Genomic DNA, 18,602 nt, shown 5'->3' on the forward strand with positions numbered 1-18,602 from the left:
TTTGGATAAAAAAAATTACAATATTTATTCTTTTTTTATACAATTATTACTTTTTATTAAATACTAACAACATTTTCATTTGTGTTTATTTAGAGATTGCACAAGCTTTAAATATGTTACATATTGATTTTAAAGTTTAAACTATGATTTTTGTTGTTACGGTGATACTTTTGTATGTTTGTCTTAAAATTGTTTAACTTTTGTTGGTGAACTTGATTTATATGTTAGTTGCTTTTATTTGGAAAATTAATTTTTGCAAATTGCAAGTTATAATATTATACATCAATGTAGATTAGTTAGGCATGAAACGGAAACATATTAATTTTGCAAGTTATAATATTATACATCAATGTAGATTACTTATTATACTCTATGCAATTAAAGTTGTACCGATCCAAACGGGTCCAAAAACCGGAAAACCCGGACCTGGACCCGGACCCGGACACGGACACGGACACGACTCATCCGGTCCGGTCCATGGTCCACAAAATTCTCCATAACTGGTTCGGTCCAAAAGATGGTCCGGTCCGGTCCAAATGCTCACCCCTAGATTAAGCCCATATGCGATTTTAGCATTCCGTCTGCGAATGTACAAGTCGCTATAATATAGTTGTGCTTTAGCGACTTGTACGTTCGCAGGTGGTTTTTTTTTTTAGTTTTTTATTTTTTATGTATAAATACCTCCATCTCTGACTAAAATTGCAGATGATGTGCGTGGTCGTTATGTTAATGTTCCCCAACAAGAAATTAAAGTTATGAACAGGGGTGTAGTAGATAATAGTAAAAAGAAAAAAAAAATATGATTAAGAAATATGAAAATGTACATGGTTACGAGGATTTTGCTGATGTTGTTGATGCAACTTTAGATATGACCGACTTAGAAAGCAATTCTGATGGAGATGAGTTGGGTGGTGAACGTAAAGCTAAGTTTCCCGATAATTTTTTTCACAGTATGCCCCTCTACCAACATGTCCGATTGATGTTAATGAAGATATCACATCACAAATGATAGACATCAATCATCAAAAGATTGAATGTCTCTGTATATTTAAGAACAAAGACCTTATAAAACGGACAATTAGGAAAAAATGTTTTCAGGAATGTTTTCAAACGAGGACAAGTAGATTGACCAAATCAATATATGAGGTTGTGTGTGTTTAGGGGTGACAATTATGGACACGACACATCAAAAATACACGACACAAAAGGAAATTTGGACAAAACTGAAATTCGAATTTGTGTTCATGTCGTGTTCCTGTCAAGTGTAAAAAACACGATGTCGTGTCGTGTCGTGCTCGTGTTCAAAATTCGACACGATATTTACACGATTTATCATTTATTTGTTGTGTTTCTCGTGTTTGTCGTGTTATGTATTATTAAATATTAATTAAATACACTAATTGTTATATTGTGCTATTTTTTCATGTTGTGTCGTGTTTGTCGTTTTTTAATTGGTTCGTTTTCGTGTTAGTAAGAAAAAACACGACATCGTGTCGTGTCGTGTTCGTGTTACATAAAACATTGCCGTGTCGTGTCAGACAAAAACACGACACGATGGTCCGATTTGCCACCCCTATGTGTGTTGGGAAAAGTTGTTTTTGGTTACTAAGAGCAAAAGGAATTAAAAATTATGGCGGGCTTTTCCTAGTGAATAAATTTGTTGACGTACACACATGTTCTTTAACAAAGTTGCAACCTAATCGTCGATAGACAAACAAACATGTTTTGGGTGAATATATTGTTGATGTTTTGGCTGAAGATTATAGTAGAGTATATCAGGGACAATGTATTATTAATGATATGATGCTTAATTGAAAATCAATATATCATACCATTAGGTTTGACATGCGAAGCAATATGCATTGTTGTTGTTAAGGGGTACGAAAGAAGATTCTTTTACCAAACTTTCGGCTTATTTTCACAATTTGGTCAAACATAATTCGGCCACGGTGACACATATTCAAATAGATGGTGATGATCGGTTTGAGTCTTGTCTTTCGCACTTGGTTGCTCGGTTAGTATTACTATATTTTATTATTATTATTTTTTGTTTTGGTGTACCTAACTATAATCAGTGTATTTGAATAGATATACAATGTATTGTATGTACATGTTTTTGTCAATTGTTGTAAGCCGACCCTTGTAGCAAATGGAGCCCACCTAAAAGGCGAGTTCAAAGGTACCATGTTACTTGCAGTTACTAAGGACGGACAAAACCAAATATTACCGGTTGCATATGGTATATGCAAAAATGCGTGTACATATTCTTGGACACGGTTTTTTCAAAATTTACGTGAATGCATAGGCAATATGGAGGAGCCTACAATTATATTTGATAGGTCTCCGTCTATAGCGACATTTGTTGCCAAAATTTTCCTCATGCTCATCACGGAATATATTGTGTCCATTTGTATTTCAACATAGTAGCTAGATAAGGGAAGAGTAAGACGGTTAAAGGATTTTTTTTGGAGGCTTGTATGGCCTATATAGTTGATGGGTTTAATGTTGCCATGGACCTTATGAAAAAAGATAAAAGAACCACTATGAGAATACTTACGAAGTATAAATCCTGAAACTTGGTCTAGGGTACATTTTAGAGGCAAGCGATACAATATTATGTCGTCCAACGGTGCGGAGTCTATAAATGCATTATCTAGACATGCACATAAGGTGTTGATACTGATGTTGATCGACTTTTTTCATGTAACAATGCAAAAGTGGTGGTTTCAAAGACATAACTTTGCAGGTAGTAAGTTGTAATATTAATGTTTGTGTTAAATGTTATTGATCTTAACTGTGTAATTTTCTTAAGTTTTTAGCGGAAGCAATAACAACACTCACCCATTGGGCCGATGATATTGTAAAACAAAATAAAAATACTTTTAATAATTGGGATGTTCGCAAGATCTCAAGTAAGAAATGTGAGGTCAAAAGGGGACACAAAACGTCATTGTTGATTTCCATCAAATGACATGTACATGTAGGCATTGGTAACTTGACGACATACCTTGTGCTCATGTCATAAGAGCGCTAACAGTCAACAATTACCAAGACTGCTTACCATAACGAAACATTAAGGAGAACATATAAGGAATCAATTTACTCTTTGCCAAAGTCATGGGAGATCCTCGATGATTTGATGATTTTTAGGCCATATATAATGGATAAACGCCAGGCAGGCAGGCCAAAAAACATAGAACGCATTTCATCCTAAGGCGAGGGTCTAATTAGAAAAGAATGTTCTACATGCGGTCAAGCAGGACACACGAGAAACAATTGTTCTGGAAGGGCGTCCGACAATGGAGCACATCGCACGAGATTTCTTACTATGGAGACGACATTTAATATTGGGGCTTCTGTGAGTTGTTCACAGACCTATAACGCCGATTATGATTTAAAACTACTTTAAACTGAAGAGTTGTTAATTTATTATGTATTGTAATGTTTTTATTAATTTTCTAAGATGTTGTTCTTATGCTTTTATATTTTAATTTAGTTTGAACATCATAAGAGAAAATGTAGTTTTTATACATGATTTTTAAAAATACTTGGAAATTAACGATAAACAAACATATTAATCTAAAAAAATCATATAGCAAACCCAAGACATGCTAATCTTACAACAAATTTTTAACTAATTATTAACCTCATGGAACTGCAATGAGTACTTCTCTTTCTCGATTGTTATATGGTTATCCCTAATTCTCATTTTATCTTCCAAACGATCATTTTGCACCCTAAGATGTATCATCTTTGTGTCCTTGTTAGCAAGCCATTTCTCAGTCATTTTAATAGTCTTCTTAGTCTTTTTTATCCATTTTTCATGCTCTTTGATTTTCTTTTTATTAAGGTTTATCCATTCTTAAGCTTGTTTGCATTCTGATGCAATAAGTTTACGACGTTGACTGAGAAGTCGAGACGACTCTTTATACTGTTTTTGTTGTTCGTTAGCCATTTTCAATTCTTGAAAACTTTCATCCGACATATATGAGCCTTCTGAAGAAGGTGCAACAAAGGGGTCGACTGGATCACAGTAGTAACAATCAACTTCGTCGTATGAGCAAATTTTGAACTTTGAGGATGAACTCATAATAGAGTTGAGATTATATATAGTATTTTTAATAAGAAAACGATCGTATATGTCATATTTATACATCCTAGTAATCTGCAAATCATATTCCAAAAGCAACCATTTTGTAGTCAGAGTTGGAATTCATAGATGATTGTTTGACATGACAAGTCACTGTAGTAACCTGTAAATCGTAGTCAAACTTGGAAATGACTACACATAAATGATTATTTGACATTATAACTCACTATAGTACATAGAGATTCCACTACACTTGTAAAGTCCTTGTTAACTCTTTATTATTATTATTATTATTATTATTATTATAAATAGATGTTTAATCTATATGAAACGAACACCCATATCATCTATACGAAACGAACACCCATATTCATAAATGTCGTCCAATGTAGCAACTTCTTTGAATGCAGTATCTGGTTCCAATTCTCCACGACATGAATGAAAAGAGGGGTGTTGGTTGTAACACGGTGTTGGCTTATCATTAAGGAGGGTGTGACGCCACTGGCTCCCCCGCATTGCCTGGTAGGTGATGAATTGACCCGCATAACAACTGTGTTCAACCATGAGGGGGATGGAGTACACTTGGTGAACACGTAGTTCAAATAAACACCTATAGGTTGTGAGCATGCTAGCGTTCCACTGGACTGTCTAGAAAAGTATGTGGTCATCATCCATACTCCGCTAGATAACTGGATCATCGGCAACATCGATGTCTCTCATCATTTTATCACACATCAACTATTTCATCTATCCATGTTTTACCCAGCATATTGGTAGATATAAAATACATATACAGTTTAGATTTGAAAAAAAAAAAGTTTAAAGCTTTCATCTAGCATAGATCTCAAGATATAAAATATATATACAGTTTAGATCTGAAAAAAAATTTAAATCTTTCATCCAGCATAGATCTGAAGATATAAAATACATATACAATCTAGATTTGAAAAAAAAAAGTTTAAATCTTTCATCCATCATAGATCTCAATATATAAAATACATATACAGTTTAGATCTGAAAAAAAAAAGTTTAAATCTTGCATCCAACATAGATCTCAAGATATAAAATACATATACAGTTTAGATCTAAAAAAAATTAATCTTTCATCCAACATAGATCTCAAGATATAAAATACATATACAATTTAGATCTGAAAAAAAAAAAAAGTTTAAATCTTTCATCCAGCATAGATCTCAAAATATAAAATACATATACAGTTTGGATCTGAAAAAAAAAGTTTAAATCTTTAATCCAACATAGATCTCAAGATAAACAGATAATATGCACGCACGTCACGTAATTTATATAAAATACTTCATATCTATGTGTAGGATGAAAGTAACTATGCACTCACTTGATAAGGTGGTGATTCCAACTTGGATAGTGTTTCGCTTCGACGAAACCGGGAAGTTTGCTTGAAAACCGGGCTCTGCGGGGACAGATTTACGAGCCGTAAAACTCTTTTTCTCGGAGCCTTCGGGCGCTCCGAGGCTTTCTTCTAGTTCTAGGGAGGTTTCCTAGGCTTGGGGGGTGTTTGGGAACTTTAGAGAGAAAAATAATGGGTTTTTGGTGTGAAGAATGAAGCAAGCCTCACACCTCTATTTATAGCTCAACTTGACGAGTTTTGGGACTCCAACTCGTCGAGTAGCTACCAAGTGTCACCATTTTGGTGGAGGATAAGTAGTGGCCTATATTATGCCATGTCACCCCTTTTGCAGCAGCACTCTGCCGACTTCTAAACCCCATAACCTCCGCATACAAGCTTCGTTTTCGACGTTCTTTCTATTCACGTGCAAGTATTGACAAGATCTACAACTCTTCTTTTGACTCCATCGGCTAATTCTCGACCAATTTTAATTTAACAGTATGAGAAGATTACATTGTTAAACGACCGTGTAAAATTCATAACTTCTACATACGGACTATGTTTTCTTCTGTCTTTTTATTGTTGAGCTCCTATTGACGAGATCTTCGATTCTCGTTTAGGTTGTGTCGGCTAAAAATCGCTCGATCTAAAATACGAACTCCGGGCTGCACACTGCTATGCAAAATCTTAGAAAATCCATAACTTCCTCATTCAAAGTCATATTTGGACGTTCTTTTTATGCACACTCTCTGTTTTACGTATACTACAACTTTTGTTTAGATCGTGAAGGCTAAAAAGGTAATTTGTCAAAAATTCACTTTTTACGTTACGTGGTGTCGTGGCAGTTTAGTCGTAAAAATTCGACATGTCGTAACTTCTTCTTTGTAACTCGGATATTGATGTTCTTTATATCTCCAGAATCCTTGTCACGACCACGACAATTTTATTCATAGGTATCGGGTCTATCTATATTTTTATTTTTGATGCTTATTTCATTCTTAATTTGTTATATCTTATAAATAAGTATAATGCATATAAAATCACATAATTCACATAATATTCAAGTAATTCCTCTTTATTACTTCAAAATAAGTTACATTTGTTGACCCTAACTATTAAATCGCCATACTAATGCTTAGCCTAGAAACGCGGGCGATACAATTCTCTCCCCCTTAGGATGATTCTGTCCCGGAATCATCAACAAAACAGGTATTGCAAAAATGACTTCATACGTTATCTCTTCATCCTAGGTAATAACTACAATTTCTATGTTCCTTCGAATGAGTAACTAACTCTTGGACTTCTTGACTGCAGGCGGTGCTCGATCTTGCACCCGCTCTCTATCTCATGTTGGACTTTCAATCGTGACCTTTTTAGTCACAATCTCGATCCCTATTGGAGAATCCTTCTTCTTTTTAACAAACTTAAGATAAGTTATTTCCTTCAATTACCATAATAGACCAATGGGTCATATTCTAATGGCCTCTCATCATATGATGCAATGCTTAGACTCTGGGCCCTTAGAGTCAAATTCTAGAATAGAATATACCTATCTTCATGTTCTAATGTGATATAATCACATTCTAGCATGCAACACTTCTAGCTACAAGCTTATTACTTTAACAATGATCGCGATACTTCTATTGATCGCTTTGATTATCTCTTACTTCAATCGTCCGGTTTAAGTCAGATGCCACATCGATCTTGGTTCCCTGAACCACGTAACATACTCATCTTAGTCGGACTCGATATGATATGACCTCTAGGGTCTAAATAACAATCATATTCTTAGTCATTACCGAAACGATGTTAATGATACGCTTGAACAAAACGGAATCAATTACTAGCTTCTTGGTAACCTTGTGACTTTCCTTGATCCAAGTGCGAGTCCTATGCTTCCAGTAGTATAAGCCTCTACTACCATTCACACCTACTCATACTCGTCCCAAGTATTGTCTCGCAGTTTTCCAAGTCATCATACAATAATTTCACATAGTTATTTAACACATTAGATAACATAACCAAGCTTTATATTATTTCTTGAAACGATTACATAGGTGTTTAAATTCACCTTACACTAGGCCTCTTATAATAGGCTATACCACGTGATACTATCTATATGGCTACTCCATATCCCGGTCTATGGATATACATAGAGCCTCACTCCCGATCTCTTGCATTGTCACCTGCTTCGTCGAGGATCATGTGGAATGCTCTTTCCTTTGGCTTTGGTGTAACGTTAGGCCTTGTTGCCTCCTTCTTATTCGGGTAGTCTTTCGAAATGTTCCCTTCTTCGTTACATCCATAGCACACCCTCTTGTTGGATGTGCACTCATTGGCCTAATGCCCAATCATTCGACACTTGTATCAAGTTACTTCCTCGCTACATTTCCCAAAGTGTTTCTTTCTACACTTCTCACACCACTTAGATTTGCCTCCTTCTCCTTCAAATTTCCATGAACCAGACTTGCTATTCTTTTTGGACCTTGTAGATCCCTCAAACTTCCTCTTTTCACCAACCTCAACTTTCCCGACGGATCTTCCCTTGATCATCTCTTCAACAGACTTGGCAACCCAGATAGCTACCTCCAGAGTAGGTATCTGACGTACTGGTACCGCATACTCCCATGGAAGTCCCTTGGCGTATTTGTCGATTTTTGTCAGCTCGTATGGGACGATGCGCAAAGCAAACTCCATTTTGTTTGTGAAGGCGTTGGTGTATTCATCAATAGGCATGCTTCCCTTCTTCAATGCCAGGAATTGGTTCTCCAACTCAAGCAGATTTTGGGTCGAGCAGTACTTGCGCTTAAAGTGCACCAAAACTCTGCCCATGTTAGCTTTATTGGCTCGTTGGGGCTTATGGTCTTCCATAGAGTGTTCCACCAACAAACAACACCACATCTGAATTGACGTATTGCATATGTGTTTTGTAGCTAGCCCTTGCAACCACATGTTGTAACACCCCAATTCTGGTATGATATTTTTATATTTATTTCCTTCAAGCTTTAGGAGGAACTCGACGAGTCAGTAGCCAGACTCGTCGAGTAGAGTCGGGATTTTAAGCATGTTTAAGTTGGCGACTCGACGAGTCCATATTCCGGACTTGGCGAGTCCGCCAGTCTGGATGAAACCCTAATTTCAGGGGTTTACACCCTATTTAAACAACTTTTGGGGCCTCAAGTCAGCCCCCATCACCCCTCAGAGCATCATTCTCGAAACCCTAGATCCCTCTTAGCATTTTTGTGTGATTTGGTGTGTTTCTTTGAAGATCTTGAGAGAAAAAGGAAGATAGATCAAGAGGAGAAGAAGGGGATCCTAGATCCTTGTGGAATTTCATAATATAGTAAGGTATATCTTGGCCCTTTTCTATTTCTATGCTTAAATCCTCTTTTGAAAGCAATTAAAGCTATTTTTGAACCATTTCTTGGCTTGGTAGTAGCATAGAGGATTGATTGAGATGATTAGCCTTCGGATCTAGCTAGGTTTGAGTTCCAGAAGCTTAGATCTAGTACCTTTATGGAGCCATTTTGCATGAAAGCTCTAGATCTACTCTTATAGTGTGCTTTGAACCCTAAAACCTTCATTTGATGTTAGTTACACGTAAAGTTGGAAACTTTACGTGTTAATCAAGCCCCAAGAACCCAGATCTATGAATGGAATGGACTAGTTCAAGCAGAATCGAGTATATAGTGTTTGCATGTATACGACTCGGCGAGTCGAGTCGCGAGTCCACTGTTTTCCCCTTTTCGAGTTATGCCGAGTGGAACCAGTGAGTGAGAGATGGACTCGGTGAGCTAGAGGGTTAGACTCATTCGTGGAAGAACTCAGCGAGTCAATGCCCTGACTCGGCGAGTCCAAGGCAATCTTCATACCTCAAGAACAGACTCGGCGAGTTGTTCATACAACTCCGGCGAGTCACAGCTAAAGTGTTCATCTGATGAAGGAAAACTCGACGAGTTGTTCATACAACTCGGCGAGTCGGATGCAGATTGTCGGAGTGTTAGTAACAAAGAGGAACTCGCCGAGTTTGTGCCAAAACTTGACGAGTAGTAGCGAGTAGAAGCAAGAAAGTGAGAGTAAGGACTCGACGAGTTGGTGACCCAACTCGACGAGTCAGGTCAACTGAATGTTGACTTTGACCAGGGGTAAGAGAGTCATTTTACCCTCAATATTATTATCAGTATTTGATTGATGGTACTTATGGAAATTGTAGCCGGGGTGAAACCGGAGCTGCAGCAGACAGATTCCAGAGCAGTTCTTTCAGCAGCTAGGCTACGAGGTGAGTTTCCTTCCAGTAGGAACGGGTCTACGGCTACAATGCCGGCCCGGTTAGCTAGCAGTAGTTTCCGGACTTCGGTCCGATGCAGTAGTTAGGATGTTTGATGCCTTCGTGGCTCGAACATGATTTATGTGTTATGTGTTCCGAGCTACGGCCCGATGCAATATGCAATATATGTGTGTTCATGCTAGTTGATATGATTATGTTATGCTTTGTTTAGTTAGTTCCAGACTTAGGTCCAATGCAGGGGGCAAGGCCTCAGTTAGTTTGGACTTCGGTCCGATGCAGGGGACAAGGTCCCAGTCAGTTTCCGGACTTCGGTCCAATGCAGGGGCAAGGCCAAGTTAGTCCGGACTTCGGTCCGATGTAGGGGACAAGGTCCCAGTCAGTTTCCGGACTTCGGTCCGATACAGGGGGCAAGGCCCCAGTTAGTCCGGACCTCGGTCCGATGCAGTGGGCAAGGCCCAATATGTGTTTTATATGTTATTGTATGGTATGTGAAAGATTTATGGGGGGGGGGGCTCACTAAGCTTTGTGCTTACAATTTTCAGTTTTGGTTTCAGGTACTTCCGCAAGTAAAGGGAGAGTTTGGGATGATGACATTGCACACACCACAACTTCAGTCTTATTCCTGGGAGTTTGTTTTGATTCATAGTTTGATTTGGCACTAATGTTCATGACATTTTATTATGGGTTGAGATATTTGACACATGGTTTTATGATTTTTATTATTATTAAAACAAAAAATTTTGGGTCGTATTTTTGGATGTTACACATGTTATAAAGGTCAACTCCATCTCCGAGATCCAGACCATAACTCCAACTGGATCTTCTTTCTCAGTGAAATTCAATGTCTTGCAAGTTGTGAAGTCCTTATACTTGCATCCGTTCCTTTCAACACCTTCATCTTGGTTGTTCTTCCTAACCACTGGCGGTTCAACTTGACCAACGGTCCTACTGTAACCTCCTTCTTCTGATTGTCTATCATTCAGTTATGGTTGTTCAACAAGAATCGAAGGTTCATCCTGATTATTCAACAACATTTTCCTCATCTCTTCCACCTGTTCGACCATCATAGCCCGAATCATGGCTTGTACTCCAACCATCGTGACTGGCTCAGATGCAACTTCTACTATCGATACTTGCTCAATCCCTTGGGGTTGAAGTTGTTGATTCCTGTTTCCATTCACGTTTCCGACTCCACTTCAGGTTATTGCCATTTCGATCTATACACCAATGTAGGTGAATTTAGATCTTCATCTATGATAGATTTTTAAATTCTTCTGATCACTCTAAAACGTTACATGCTAGTTCTAATATCGTAGTCGAACGTTTAGAATCCTGAACACATAAGGTTTCTAGATCCAGTCGGCAATAGACCATAGATCCGATCAAATAATAGCATATAAGGCATCTTTATAGGTATAACACAAATCATTTAGCACATAAAAGCATTTTAGGCATCTTTCCTAAAGTAAGCTAGTGCTCGTGTCTAAAATATGGTAGACACTCATCTCACAATCATCACTTAACATTCTAAGTTTAAGTCTAGAAATCCTACAAATTCTTAGTTCGCTTAAACTAATGCTCTGATACCAACTATGACATCCCTAAATTTCACGGCCAGAAAAGACCGATCTGTTTATGCTTTATTCGAAAATAAGAATGTACTTTTAAAGAAATATGTTGCAAAATTTTTGTTCCCAAAAATATGATAAAGAATTTATCAAACCGTTTTCGAAGAAATGTATTTTCATTAAATTACAAATCTCGGGATGTCATTGTCAATACATATCAAAAGCGTAAACAAAAACAACATATGCATTATAAATATTCTATTTATTTCTACTGGCCTCTAATCCACAATCTCTCATCAGACCTTCGCATCTATACTTTTGTGTCACTACTTGTAATATAAGAAACTGAGTGGGTCAGGCTTAGGAGCTTGGTGAGCACATAGGGTTTTCAACCCACATTAAATAAGTTTATTATTTTCAACAATCATTCAACCCGATTATCCATTCCCATTATCCTCACTTTACGTCCATAAAGCATTTATTATAAGGGACTTAACCTAAGGATTTTTCATCGGGTGACAACACTGCTTAAGGGATTCCTCAGCAATACATGTCAAATAAGGCAACCATGAAGAGGATGAAGTACACCTAGTGAACACGTAGTTTAAATAAACATCTACAAGTTGCGAGCCTACTAGCGTTCCACTAGGCTGTCTAGAAAAGTCTATGGTCGTCATCCATACTCCTAGGCCTGGCAATGGAGCGGGTTTTGACCCTGATCCGATCCAAACCCTTAATAATTATATGGGTTTAGAGCATAGTTTTTAATCCGTTTACCCGTTAACGACCCGTACCCGCTAACCCTTTTATTAAAAGGGTCGGGTATGGATCATCACCGATCCGCTCCGTTTATAACCCGCCCCATATAAATTTTAGAAATATAAATTTATATTTTATATTGCCTAAAGTTTACATTAAATTTCAATCAGAAGTCCAAAGAGAAAAGGTCAAAGACTAAATTGTTTTTACATAGGTCTCCAGGACTCAACTTGTAGACTTCTAGCCTCCTCCCAAGAGTCATGATTTCATTTCATTTATATTTCATCATGTAATCACCAATTTCTTTTATAAATCAATAAGGTCATTTATCAACCGGAAAAAGTTTGTAATTGCTATTCTCTATCAATGCAATCAACGATCAAAAACCAATTGGGAGTAACTAAAATAATGATTTTAATTCCAATAGAAAGTCCTCGAGTACATAATGTGTTTTCTAAATCAAAATTTAGTTTTATTTAATAAATGTGATTTTATTATTTAAGTAAAATGTGTTTGATTATTCAAAAAACCTACGGGTTACGGGACGGGTTTGAATATTTGCTGATTCGGTGGATAGGGGTATGAGTTTGATTATTCAAAACCCTGCGGGTTACGAAGCGGGTTTGGATCGGATTTTGAAATTTGTTAAAAGGGTTTGGATCAAGGTCGATTCACTCCAAACCCGCCCCATTGCCAGGTCTACATACTCCGCTAGATGATTGGATCATCATCAACATCGAGGCCTCTCATCATTTTATCACAGATCAACCACTTCATCTATCCATGTCTTACCCAACATATTGGTAGATATAAAATACATATACAGTTTATATCTGAAAAAAAAAGTTTAAATATTTCATCCATCATATATCTTGAGATATAAAATACATATATTAGCTTAGATATGAAAATAAAAAGTTTAAATCTTTCATCCAGCATAGATCTCAAGATATAAAATACATATACAGTTTAGATCTGAAAAAAAAAGTTTAAATCTTTCATCCAACATAGATCTCAAGATATAAAATACATATACAATTTAGATCTGAAAAAAAAAATTAAATCTTTCATCCAACATAGATCTCAACATATAGAATACATATACAGTTTAGATTTGAAAAAAAAAAGTTTAAATCTTTCATCCAACACGAAGGGAGAGGAAGTTCTTGTTCGAGGTGAAGTTTAGAGGATGCTCAAGTCAAGGTGGAGATTGTTAAATGTGACTCGAGTATTTAGAGCATTTGGATCATGTTCTTGAAGCATTTGGAGCACTTGGACCTTAATGGACCTCAATGGAGCACTTGGGGTTCATGCAACATGTGACAAAGGAACAAATCTTCTAAGAGAGGAATGGATCATCAGACAAAGGAACTGATCAAGTTCCAAAGGAACGGATCGTGTACAAGGGGGGTTTGGAGCACTTGGAAGGGATATGGAGAAATAAGGGGTCCTTGTTGCGCCACATGATGAAGAGATGGGTCAAGAAGGATGCTCTTGCACCATCTTGTTCTCCTCTAGATCCATCTTGTTTCCTGTTGAGCCATGAATGGCCTTGTTGAGCCATGCATGTGCCTGTTGTTCATGGTGATGTTATTGCTCTAAGATTGATGTTATATGCCATACTTGATGCTCTTGCGCCATTTAGATCCCATGTTACGCCAACTAGGGTTGATGTTACGCCATGAAGAAGCTATTGCGCCATCATGGGGCATAGCGGTACATGATGCGCCATATTGATTCCTTTGTTGTGTCATGTTTATCCAAGTATGCCTAGAAGATGATAATGCTCAAGAATGTTTCAGAAGATGCTGCATAGCGGATTGTGATTGGTTGACACCCTTCATGGGCTTATGGGTCAATGGGCTTGGCCCATTAGGGTTTTAGGTCTGATCCCTCAAGTATAAATAAGAATGCATGCTAGGTTATCTAGTATCTTGAATTCTTGAGTGATAGGCGAATCTCTATGTAATTGTACTTGTAACCTTTGTGTTGAGAGCTCTAAAATAAATAATATTCCCCTCTTGCCCGTGGATGTATGTCTCCTTGACTGAACCACGTAAATACTGTGTTTTGTGTGCTTTTGGTTTTGCTAGTTATCCGCTTTACTTCCTAACAAGCGCTATACGCTCACACACTAATACATGTGGTAGCAGACTCAATCATAATCTTGACCTGATCCTAGTTGTGGACCCAAACTCGATTCAAGAAAATATATATAAGAAATGTCTGCTTACAAGTTAAGTATGATAAGCAAAACTTGAGAATTTAATGATAATATTGATAGTCCATGACACAAAATCACTATTTATAAACAATTTGAAAAATAGACAACTTCTTTTAAGTTGTTAAGTGTTAATATTCAGAATTGAAAACAATAATAACAAATATGAAATGACCATATACAAAATGAGAATATACAAGCAAAAATTTATGATTTCAATGCTTAAAACATTATCATCCACTCCACATTCACCCTTAAATAATATCTTTAATATATATTTTTTTTATTTAAACGTATTTATATGTATTATTAACAATATTAATAATAATGAATTTAAAAAATAGTATACTTATTTATATTTTTAATAATAATATATAATAAAGTTTTTGTTTACAGAAAAATCATAATATTTTTGTTTGCAAAAAAGTCACAATATTTTGGGTCAGTTTACGAAATAGTCGGAAATTAATTTGTTACCGGTTCAGGGATCAAAATGCAAATTTTTGTCGGTTTTTAGGAATTTTTCATAAACAAAAATTAATGTAAGACTAAAATATAAAATAGATCAAAATTTTGGGACTTTATTTGAGATTTCTCACTTCACAATCAATAAAACATAATTAAATTTTCTTCCACATCACCACATATCACACGAAGAAACAACGACACACCACGAGTTAACAGATAAATTGTATATTGATTTCAAATTTAAATGTTCAAAAATAAGTGATTTGTTTAGAAAATAGAAGTTAAAAAAAGTTATAGATATAAACAAATATAAATATATAGATAATAGATAATAGATAATTATAATAATATTTTTTCAAACAACTATTTGAAAATATTGGGAAACAAAGTTGCGAGGATCATGTGAAGTGCTATCGAATTCGAAGGTCCGGTAATCACAACAGCACTTTCACTCCCGTATATATCTCCGGCTCCAAAACAATGGGCGACCCACCCTCACCCCTTCTCTCTGTCAACCCAGAGACCTTTATCCGCCATTGGTCATCGATCGCGGTATTAACACCATCGACGTTTCATCTTTTTTACAGCCCCCAATTCATCCATTTCAATACTCTTTCGTATATCATTCAATCATTCATAAAATTGACCAACATAAAACAATTCTGACAATCCCCTTTTCATAAATTCCTAAGACCCTCTCATCCAATCATTTTTATTATAAACAGAGGGATTCTTGCTCGATAGATTTTCTATTGGTTCACAAAACCCAGTAGGTTTATAGATTATTATCGCATGTTATGTTATAGCTCTTGACCTATGATACGTGCTTTATATCTCCACTTTTGGTTTTGTTTGTGTTGATTCGTATGTTATGTTTTCCTGACGTAGTTTATTGAGCTTTGAAACCGCATATACGGAAGAATCATGCTGGGTTCGAATCATACTTCCCAAGGTTTAAGCATTATCGCCGATTATCCTGGTTTAAGTACCGAAATTCGATGGTTGATATCGGCTTTTGGAGGCATCATCATGTGTAAAGTTGTAAGTATTTGTTGCTGATTTTGTCTTCTTTTACATATTTGAAGTGAATATGTGTTTTGATTGACTGATTTTATAAATAATAACTTGATTGTTGTATATAGCATTTAACTTCTAAGTTTGATTGTGAGTAAAGTAGTTCATACATGATACACACTAATGGGGTGTTTGGACTTGTGTCTTCAAAGCGATTATTAAAAGTCTAAATCAAATTAGATAATCATGATAATCAGTTGATAAAAGCTAGGATTAGTTTAGATAATCTGTATTTATGTCAACAATCGGTAAAATATCTGATACTAGATAATCAGAAAATCAAAACGATAATCAGTTTTTGTCAATTTAACAAAAAAAACATTATTGTGGGTTCAAGTGGCAATGGTATATATATAAAAAAGGAAATAACGAACAAGTTCCATCCATAATTGATACAGAACACCAAAGAAATATCAGTTTTATTTTCATCAATCAGTGTCATTACAATACATATTAATTCATAAAGAGCAGTTAAATTCTTTTTTTTATTCGTTTCTGCTTCATGTGCTTGTCTTTTCTTGAAGGTAGATGCCAATTCATTTGTCCTCTTCTTGTTATATTTGGAAAAGGACTAATACAATTACATTTCTTCTTTTGAAGGCTTATGAATTTACGGGAATATTTACACCCTTTGTCTTCGGAGGTTTTATCAAACTCAACAACGCACAAAAACTTGAATGGAAAAACCGGTTATTTACCTTTATCTTTGCATCTTGGGTCATATGCAATAAATAGCAATGTACACCCGTTCATTTGTTTATTATATTTGTTTCTTCCGTTATAGAATGTTATGATACACAAATACATGGAAGTACGCTGCTGTTTCTTGCATATAGCCTTATTTTTTTATTTTCAAATTTTATATTTTTATTACAATTCTGTTAGTTAATGTGGTATTAGCTTCTTTTTTCAGGGGTTTCTCAACCTTCCATGCACTTTTTGTGGCCATTGGTTCTGTTTACCTTTTACTTGTTTCAGATCTTTATGATGAAGAGTTGTTCATCAAGAGAAGGTCTACCTTATCAGACACCATACTCGGTGTACGTCCAATTTTCACATAATTTATTCATCTCAAAACAAATTGAATTCTTCCTCTGAAACCGATTAATTCATGTGCTTTTGCCAGATGTCTTGCGGTTATTTTTTGTCAGACGTGGCCATGATTATTTGGGCATATCCAACTTTAGGTGGTCTTGAATATGTAAGTAACTCTTGTTCACTTGATTACAGCTAGGGACAGTTTCGTAATTTTACATTTACCTCTCTTAGGTCTTGCACCATGGGCTCTCATTGTATTCAATCATGCAATCCGTTTTAACGGGTGAAGCCGAGTTTTACATCTTCATGGTTCTTTTCACAGAAATTACAACGCCCTTTGTGAACTTAAGATGGTAACCAAAGTGTATGGATATACTTACAATTTTCCTTTTTCTTTTTTGCTTTCATACTCCAGAAAAAAACTCATATTCACCACACAAATGCAGGCATCTTGATGTTGCAGGCATGAAGTCTTCAAAACTTTACTTGTGGAACGGTATTGCAATGTTCGTAGGGTGGTTGGTACGTGTATAATACAACCAAAAAAAAAAATCATCAATTTGTGTCGTTTTTACAGTAAAATGTTGATATGAAAAGCTTCCGATTCTTGCAGGTTGCAAGAATCGTGTTGTTTGTCTTCTTTTTCTACCACATCTACAACCACATTGATCAGGTAAATGATCTAATTGTGTGTAAAACTATGTTAATTTTACAAGAATCGTGTTGTGTTTGGCTTCTTTTGCCCTAAAAATTCGGTATCAGTTTTGGGAAATTGTTGTTGAGAAATGATATTTGCAGGTGAGGCAAATTAAAAACGCGGCGTTTTACAGCTTGCATACGATCCCACCAGTGTTGGCGGTGATGAATTTGTTCTGGTTCTTTAAAATTGCGAAAGGGATGATAAGAACTCTCAGGAAGAAGAAGGCGCAATAGTCCCATAGTTACACCAGCTAAAAGGAAAGGGTAATTATGTAATTATACATCTTGTGAATTCAAATCCTGTACAGTTCTATTTGTGTTATGCCTGCATTATAAATGTTGCAATGTTTATTTTAAAAAAAAAACATATTTAATTTTTTGTTTTGAATCAAAGGTATAAAAAAACATGTTTATGTGATGGTGGGTTTTATATTACGTTTGAAACATATATTCTTTAAATTATATAGAAAAAAACATGTCCATATGAGGGTAACTAGTGTTTCAAAACAGGAGCTGTATATAAACATCAAAATTCCGGGTTTCTTGGTTTAATCGGTTACGTCTGGACATCTTTGTAACTAAAATCCAAACTTGTAATTTGGATATTAGTTGATTTGGTTGAGATGTGTCCCTCATCCATAAGTTGAGTGTTCAAATATTGTTTGAGACAAAATAATTAGTTTATAAGTAGAAATAGAGTGTGTTTGTCATTTATATAAAAAAAAAGTATTATAACAAGGTCTTTAAAATAAGAAGAAAAGAATAAATAAGTAATTTTGGTTGTTCCTAAGTAATTAAATTATTTTGTAACTTGTATGGTTTTGATTATCTAAAACAAACAATCTGAATCCATTATAACAATATAACCACCATCACTTTATTTATATACCAATTGAAATATCAATTGTTTAAGTGATTCACAAATTATAAATATCTTAAAATACTATTAGAAACGATAAAATTAAGTTCCTAGTATATATTTATTTATTAAAGCATTTAAAATGAGAATTGAAATAGATTCGTTTCATATT

The 18,602-nt window shown here is 35.6% G+C and overlaps 1 protein-coding gene across 2 annotated transcripts; it reads left to right on the forward strand.

Annotated features, from left to right (window-relative positions):
- The first annotated feature begins 15,131 nt into the window (after window positions 1-15,131).
- LOC111908449 (uncharacterized) lies at window positions 15,132-17,989 on the forward strand. 2 transcript variants are annotated; one of them, XM_023904275.3, is made up of 9 exons: window positions 15,132-15,529; window positions 15,649-15,801; window positions 16,435-16,523; window positions 16,748-16,874; window positions 16,961-17,035; window positions 17,104-17,225; window positions 17,319-17,394; window positions 17,486-17,545; window positions 17,671-17,989. In XM_023904275.3, the coding sequence occupies exons 2-9, from the start codon at window positions 15,685-15,687 to the stop codon at window positions 17,803-17,805; spliced, it is 801 nt and encodes a 266-aa protein (XP_023760043.1). In that variant the 5' UTR covers window positions 15,132-15,529; window positions 15,649-15,684; the 3' UTR covers window positions 17,806-17,989. The 2 variants fall into 2 exon arrangements, with proteins under 2 accessions (XP_023760043.1, XP_023760044.1); XM_023904276.3 differs by having other exon boundaries at window positions 15,132-15,312.
- Window positions 17,990-18,602: the final 613 nt, after the last annotated feature.

Source organism: Lactuca sativa, chromosome 9, assembly GCF_002870075.4.
Source record: "Lactuca sativa cultivar Salinas chromosome 9, Lsat_Salinas_v11, whole genome shotgun sequence".
NCBI lineage: Eukaryota > Viridiplantae > Streptophyta > Magnoliopsida > Asterales > Asteraceae > Lactuca > Lactuca sativa.